The 7,279-nt window shown below is 60.3% G+C and overlaps 1 protein-coding gene and 1 long non-coding RNA gene across 13 annotated transcripts; one reads left to right on the forward strand and one right to left on the reverse strand.

Moving 5' to 3' along the window:
* Positions 1-186: 186 nt before the first annotated feature.
* LOC115338098 lies at positions 187-1,973 on the reverse strand. 3 transcript variants are annotated; one of them, XR_003922325.2, is made up of 3 exons: positions 1,646-1,955; positions 1,428-1,562; positions 187-273 (listed from the first exon to the last, which is right to left on the reverse strand). It is a non-coding gene; the product is annotated as an uncharacterized LOC115338098 (long non-coding RNA). The 3 variants fall into 3 exon arrangements; XR_005931907.1 differs by lacking the exon at positions 187-273 and adding an exon at positions 655-1,132 and having other exon boundaries at positions 1,646-1,957; XR_003922324.2 differs by lacking the exon at positions 187-273 and having other exon boundaries at positions 1,184-1,562; positions 1,646-1,973.
* Positions 273-6,772, forward strand: LOC115338097 (tRNA (guanine-N(7)-)-methyltransferase-like). Of its 10 annotated transcripts, XM_041121863.1 has the most exons (7): positions 339-451; positions 1,494-1,516; positions 2,030-2,140; positions 2,407-2,420; positions 2,528-2,976; positions 3,502-4,033; positions 6,340-6,772. In XM_041121863.1, exons 2-6 carry the CDS (start codon positions 1,514-1,516, stop codon positions 3,786-3,788), a joined length of 864 nt encoding a protein of 287 aa, XP_040977797.1. In that variant the 5' UTR covers positions 339-451; positions 1,494-1,513; the 3' UTR covers positions 3,789-4,033; positions 6,340-6,772. The 10 variants fall into 10 exon arrangements, 6 of the variants coding, with proteins under 6 accessions (XP_040977797.1, XP_040977794.1, XP_040977796.1 ...); XM_041121860.1 differs by lacking the exon at positions 339-451 and having other exon boundaries at positions 1,125-1,516; XM_041121862.1 differs by lacking the exon at positions 339-451 and having other exon boundaries at positions 1,125-1,516; positions 6,349-6,772.
* Positions 6,773-7,279: the final 507 nt, after the last annotated feature.

Genomic DNA, 7,279 nt, shown 5'->3' on the forward strand with positions numbered 1-7,279 from the left:
AACCTCACTCACATGGGTTAAAGCCTTACCGATGGCTCTATTAAGAATCAGAGTATAGCCAGAAGAGAAAGAAAATTTAAGTCATTATGCAATGTTATATGAAAGACCGTATCAAGAGTCCTATGTTCTGAGTACCTTGAGTGCCTTTGGAGATATGTTTTTAAAAGGTGTTACGATTTCTTTAAGCAATTCTTTTCAAGAACTTCGTCAGTATGTCTCCGCAGCTGGACCCTTAGAATTGGACGTAGCAGCGCATCCCTTCCGACCCGGAGACTGAATATATATAAAATCGCTGAGAAGCGGCAAGGACCATATCGAGTCATTTTAACAACACTTACAGCAGTAAAGGTCTGGGAGAAGAACCTTGGCTTCATTATTCAAGAATAAAGAAAGCACCAACAGGAAATTGGAAGTCTAAAGAAACTGGCCCTTTGAAACTGAAAACCTCTAAGTAAGTTTCACCTTATCTATTTGGGAAAACAATTGTGTAAAGTTTATAATATTGGGGTTGCTATTAGGAGTATTGCCAAGGGCAGTAATCTTTTTGTGTGTTACAGGGTTTAAGTATTTTTTTCGAGGGGTTCTAAACGTAAGGTAAACAAAATGAAACAATTATTGTCTGAGCTATTAATCTTGATATTCACCGTTCTTGTAATTTTGATTAAAAAAAATAAAATCTAGTTTTGTAATTGATTCAAAGTTTTGTAAAGACACAAAATTTAACCTCGATAACAGCCTGCCTTCCGATTCCAAAGTCAGATGAAAATCTAGTTCCGTGGAGAATACTGACATTGAATTTAACCAAAACTTGAGAAAAGACGTAGAACGATGAGAATCATTTTAGCAAATTAAACTGGATGGATTTAAAAGGCAATTATTTTTTTAAATTTGAAAGAAGGAATTATAGCATTTTGAATAATAACATTACCAAACCATCCACCTCACGGACAAAAGAATTAATTTATCGCCCTCAGGGAGAAACTTGTACAAACACCCCTTGGGGCTGTCAGTTGCCAAAACCGTAGAGACAAGTGCAAAAAGGAGCTTGGGATCCTATTTAAAATCTAAAACGATGTTTAGAATTTACTGGAGTTCCAGGATCCTCGTTAGATCCACCCAGAGTCAGGACCATCTATGGAAATTTAGATCGGTTTAGACAAACGGAGAAAAATCACACATCCTGAACAGAACGGTATGAAAGTTTATACTTGCAACTCCTCTGACCCCCAAATCCAAAGACTTTCTCTAGTAGCTAAAGCTCTAAGATGGGGGATGTATTTGTAGAAAGTATAATAACATTTTAAATGATCCTGGGTCCCCTCTTAATGATGGAAAAAAATTAGCTTGGAATTGACTGTATTAAAGGACAGGTGAAAAGTTTAGGGTTAACTGTTTGGGTGAATAGTGATGATACATGATCCACTCACCTTTTCACGAAGGACAAAAGCAAATAATGGACTTCAGACTTAATAACTCTATCCTCTCTCTGGAAGAAATCTCCCTTGTGGCCTCGATGGTGGACCTGGGTAAATCGAAAAGAAGATACCTGGCAATTGCCAAGTCTTAGAACGAAAATAAGATGGGTATTAAAATCTGTATTTTTACCCCAGTTAACAACTCTTCAAAATAAGATGACTCTCGACACCTTTCATTCCATAAACGAAGCGCCTGCTTCTTAACTTCCCATGGGTGTTCAGGAGTTTGATTGCGGCTTTCGGTCCCACAGCTGCGGGCCGGGGCTGGAGGAGCCCCAGGTGCGGGCAGTGAGGCTGATGGCGACGGCCCCTCCCTGGAAAGGGGGGGGCTGCCGGGGGAGGGGCCGCGGCGGGGCCGGTGCGAGCCCAGGCAGGAGCAGAGCAGTGGCCGGGCTGCGGCTGGCCCTCGGGAGAAGGTGAGCGGGGCCGGGCGCCCCTCGGACCGCGAACGTCCCAGGCGGGGGTGGCCCGGGGGAGGTGGGGGCCGCCCGTGCCGAGGCCGGGGGGGGGGGGGGCTGGGGGCTCACAGGGGGGCTGGGAGCACGTCGGCCGAGGGGGGGGGCGCGGGCCCCGTGGCGGGGCTGCGCAATCGCCCGGCGGGGTCCCGGGGAAAAACCCCGAGGAGGACGGCGGGGTCCGTGTCGGACGCACGGAGCGGCAGCGGGGTGTGGCGCGCCTATCGGTGCGGGGGGGGGCCGCGCCTGGGCGTAGCGGCGGCGGGGCTGTGCGCTGCCCCGATCCGCACCGGGCGGGGGGCCGCTCCGTGCCTGGAGCGGCGCGGGCGCTGCCCGAGCCGCAGCCGGGCGGGGGGGGGCCGCGCCGTGGCGGAGCGGCGGCGGCGGGCGCTGCCCCGAGCCGCAGCCGGGCGGGTGGTCGCGCCGTGGCGTGAGCGCGGCGGCGGGCGCTGCCCCTACCGCGCCGTTCGTGTGGGGCCGCGCCGTGCCGGAGCGGAGGGCGGCGGCGGCGGGCGTCTGCCCCGAGCCCCGCAGCCGGCGGGGGGGCCGCGCCGTGCGGGGGGCCGCGCCTGCCGGAGCGCGCGCGCCGGAGCGCCGGAGCTGCACGGAGCGCGCTGGGGGCTCGGCGGGGACTGCGGCTGCGCCGGCGTGGGGGTGGGCGGAAACGGAAGCGGCGTCCCCGCGGGGTCAGGCAGCAGGGCGGGCTGCCTCCCGGGGCATGCCGGGAGCTGTAGTTTTCGCGGACTCGGCGGCCGGGCAGCAGCGTGGCTCTCGGGCGCGGCGTAGTCCTCGCTGCCGCCGCCGCGGCCCCCGGAGTCCGACCGGCTCAGACTCAGGAGCGTCGCCGGTTTCGCGTGGTTTTCCGCGGGCTTCCCGCTGCGCCCGCTCCCCGACCAGCCGTGTGGACGCGCCTCCCTGCGCGGTACTGCAGCCCGGCGTTCGCGCGCCGGCTCCGGCCCCTCCGGCGCACGCGTGGTCCCCGGGAGCCGCGTGGCGGTGCGCAGGGCGCGGGTCTCGGCGGCAGCGGGCGAGCGCCGGGACCGCGGGTGAGGTGAGCGATCCCCTCCGGCGGGGGCGAGGGTGGGGGCGGGGGCGGGGGGTGCCTCCTGCCCGCTGGCCGCCCGGGGCTGCCGGGCCGGGAAGCTGCGAAGCGGCCACCGCGGCAGGCTCCCGGTCCGCCGGAGGCGAGCCGGGCCAGGGCAGCGCCGGGGAGTTCCCCGAGAGCCGCCGGTAGAAGGGAAGAGGGGACGGAGGCGCGCACCCCCCAGGCGCGGCCAGCGGGCGCCTCCCCGAGTCGCCAGAGCTCCCCCGGCCCCGCTCGGCCCGTGCGGCTGCCCCCAGCTCCAGCCCCTCCCCTGAAGCCTGTGCTGTGGCCGCAGGCAGCCCCCGAGCCCTGTCGTGAGGGCAGCAAGCCGGCCCTGCGGTGTTCTCGAGTCTCCCTCAACGTGGGTGCCGCTAGCAGCGGCGCGGGGAACGAGCGGCGTCTGCGGAAGCCCCTGCGGAAGGAGGGGGCTCCGGCCAGGGTCGAGCTGCGGTAATAACGGTCACTGCTGCCTCTTTCCCTCTCCCAGAGGCCACGCTGTGGGTGCGGTTGTCCGTTCGTCCCCCGGGGATGCCGTTGAAAGCAGCAGCCTCAGGCTTGCGTGGGCTGTCTCTGCCTGGCCTCCCTCTCCTCGCGGCGCGGGAGCGCAGAGGGACAGGCGGAGCGCTTACTGGCTGTGGGCAGGAGCTGGTGAAGCTGGAGAGGCCACAGAAGGGTAAAGAAGAAGAAACGGAAGGCCGACTGGCCGGCAGCTGCCTCCCGCTGCAGGCAAGAGAGAGCCTGCCTCTCCGGGTGTGGAAGGATCCCTCCTCGTAGTCCACAGCAGGTCAGACCGCCAGGGTCCGTATGCATGACCGGCAGCGGGGTACGGCCACGTAGCGAGCGAGCGAGGCTACGTGTCTAGGAGGCCTCATCTCGTAAGAGCCGTGAGACACTCGCGTGTTCCGTTATGTGGAGGACAGCCAAGCGACTGGAGTTACAGAAGAGGAAGGGAGGAGAGAAGGAGAAAGAAGCGTCTGAGCTGGCAAGGTCTCCTGGCAGCTCCAAGAGCGAGAGCTGTGGTGAGTCCTGGGCCCTCGGGGCCCTGTCGCTCCTCTTGTGCGTCCCGGTCCCTCCCTCCCCCTCTCCTGGCCCCCTTGCTTTCCCATGCTGCTGTGACGTTTGGGGGTTGGTTTGGTTTGGGGTTTTTTTTTGGTGTGTTTTTTTTTTTTTTTTTTTTTTGCTTCCCTGTACCTCTCCTCTTCTGGCTATTCTCTTGTCCTGCTCCCTCTTCCTCTCCCCCTTTCTCTCTCTCGTTCAACTGCCCCCCTTCCTTTTTCTCTCTGCGTTCTTGTCCTGCTCCCTCTCCCTCTTCCCCCCCCCCCCCCCCCCCCCCCCCCATCTTTGTCCTGCAGCCAGTCCCTGTTTTTTCCTTTTCGGTCTCCTTGTCCTGATCTGCATCCGCCTCTTTCCCCGCCTCCCAATTTCTCTGGCCCGTTCCCTGGTGTTCTTTTCCTCTCTGCGCCTGTACGTGCCGCTCTGTGTCCCTGCCTTCCTATCTCTCGTCTTCCTACTTTCTCTTTCTCTCTCTATCCCTTTGTCTTGCTCGCTGTTGCTGTTTATTTTTTGTCATTCTGGATCTCACTGTCCCCGTCCTCCTTCCTGTTCATCTCTTGCTCTCTCTGACCCTTTGTGCTGCTTCCTGCCCCTTTTTTATTCACCCTCCCTCTCTCTGCAGGGCTCCTGATACTTCTCTTTCTAAATTCCCCAACCCCCTGTGCTTCTCGCGGTCTCTGGCTCTCTCTCTGGGGCGCGCGCTCTCGTTGTCATTGTTCTTGTCTGTCGCTCTGTCTTGCTTCCTGTCCCGTCGTTTCTCGCTGTATCCCTTTGTCCCGCTCCCTGCTTGTATTCGTATTCCTCTCTGTCCTGAGGACCGTCCCAGTTTTTTATCTGCGTGCTGGCGCTGTCCTGATTTGTCCTTCTCTGCCATGTTCCCTGTCCCTCTTTCTGTCTCTTTTCCTCTGTCCCTGCTGCTTATTTCTCCATCTCTGTCCAGACCCCTGTCCCTTCCCCCCCATCCCGCCCTGCTGTCCCTCTGTCTTGCTTTCTTTTGCTACTTTTTCTGTCTGTCTTTCTCTGCCCCGTTCCCTCTCCAGTCTTTTCTAACTGTGTCCCCCTGTCCAGCTAGCTGTCTCTTCTTTCTTTTTTCTGTTCCTCAGTACTTTTTTCTTTTCCCGTATCTCTCTCCCACTGCCCATCGCAGTTGGTTTTTTCCCCTCTGATGCTGGCCTGCTCTTTGTCCCTTTTGTCTCTCTCTGTCCTTCCGTCGTGCTCCCTGTGTCTATTTAATCCCTTCATCTCTGTCCTGCAGCCCGTCGCGATTTTTTTTTTTCTCTTCCGTCCCTTTGTCCTGCTCCCCGTCCTTGTCTCTCTTTCCCTTGGTTCTGCCTCCCGTCTTTTTTTCCTTTCTTTCTCCATCTCTCTGTCCTGCTCCCTATCCCTCGCGCGCGCTCTCTGTTTCTGCGTCCTTCTCCTTGCCTTTCCCCACGTTCTCTGTCTTGTTCCCTCTTTGGTTTTCTTGTTTTCCGGGTGGCTGGGCCCGGCTACCCGCGGGGGTGCTTCGGCTCGGGGGTTTGGGGTGGGGGCCTGGCCGTGCCGGCGATGGCGGGGAAATAAAGCCTGAAAGGGCAATCGCGAAGCGACGCCCTGCCTGTGCTGGGGCTGCCCCGCAGAGGCGTGGGGCCGGGCCCTCCGCAGGTCGCGGGCACTCCCCAAAACTGCGCGTGGGGCCCCGGGGGTGCGGGGCTGTGGGGTGGCTACGCTCGGCGTCGCCCGTGGGCGCTGCAGGGTCAGAAATGGAGAACAAGTTTTCTGTTCCCGGGGCTTGACGACAGGCTCGCGCGGCTGATTTTGGGGCTCGGAAACAGACCGAGCTGCGCGGCTTTGGGCCCAGAAACAGAGGTCCGGCCCTGCGTTTTTGGGCCTTGAGAACAGGCTCGGCAGCCGGGGTTTTTGGCTCCCAAAGGGGCCCCGAGTCCGCTGGCGTGGGGGCCAAAAGCGGAAGCCGGCGTGGCTGGTTTGGCAGGCGGGTGGGAGGGTGTTGGGGGCTGCGGGGGGAAGCAGGGGGTGGGCAGGGTGCGTGGACCCTCCCCGGAGATGGGGGTCTGGTGGCGTCGGACGCCGAAGTTCGGGAGGCCGGCGCGCAGCAGGCCGCACTCAACTTCTGCGATGGTCTGTGGGGGGAAAGGCGCTTTTCAGACCCCACGTGCCCTCTTTGAGTCCAGCTCTTCTTTCTGCGCTGCTCAGAATAGTTGTTCAGTAATTAATCGCCCGAACTAACGACTATTTATACGGCGTGTAACTCTGATGTTTAATCCCAATGCTCCAGTTTTGACAGCAGTTGATATACAACCTTGTGGAAAGGCCAGACCGTTGCACGTAGCTGGAGCTTGTAAGGAGAAGCAGCTGAAATCAGCCGGAGCTTCAGCGCGGAGCTGGGGCTTCAGCGAGCCAGAACTGTAGCAAGCGGGAGCTGGAACGAGGCGGGGTGTCCGCTGTCTGGAGCGTGCATTAGCCAGAGGCGAAAGTACCTGCGGCTGTAACGAGCAGGAGCCGTGATTAGCTGGAGCGTCCGTCGGCCGGACCGCGCTCCCAGCACGGCCGAAGGGCGGCCGGGCGCAGGCAGGGCTGTCCGCAGCAAGCAGCTCCGAGCAGCAGGGAGGCGAGCCGTCCTTCTGCCGGCGGGGAGCCCGGCCTCTTCCCTCGGGGATGCAATCCACGCCACGCTCCTCTCTCTGCGTGGAGGGTCTCGCCCGGTCCGTTCCCCCCATTGTGCGGCCCTTGGGCTTCCACCTCCGCCACCTGCCTTCCCTCCCTGCTCCCCGGAACCGGCTCCCTGCGCCCCGCCATTCTCCCCGGGCCGCCTGCCTGCCCCTCGCTCCCATCCGCCCCATTCCAATGCCTCCTGCCCCACCCCAACACCTCCTGCCGCCATCTTGTGACAACAGGCAGCGGCACCGCCATGGCCAAGGTGGCGCAGGCTGGGCTGAGCCCCACCGCCCAGTGCAGGCTCCCTGGGGCTGCCCGAGGCGCTGCAGCCTGGCAGGATGGGGCTGAGGCTGCGGCAGGGTGGTGGCCGGCGGCCATCGGGGCCTCTTCGTGCCTGATGCAACTGGCTGTTGGTGTTGCTAGTGCTGGAGCCTTCCCAGCTCCCTCCTCTTCCTCCTCCTCCTCCCGCCGGCCCGTGGCACCTGCCCAGCTGCCGGCCAGGTGCAGCTTGGCCCCTCCCCGGGGTCAGGTGCCAGCATGCAGAGCCCCAGGATGCGGCT

This window comes from Aquila chrysaetos, unplaced genomic scaffold (genome assembly GCF_900496995.4).
Source record: "Aquila chrysaetos chrysaetos unplaced genomic scaffold, bAquChr1.4, whole genome shotgun sequence".
Lineage (NCBI taxonomy): Eukaryota > Metazoa > Chordata > Aves > Accipitriformes > Accipitridae > Aquila > Aquila chrysaetos.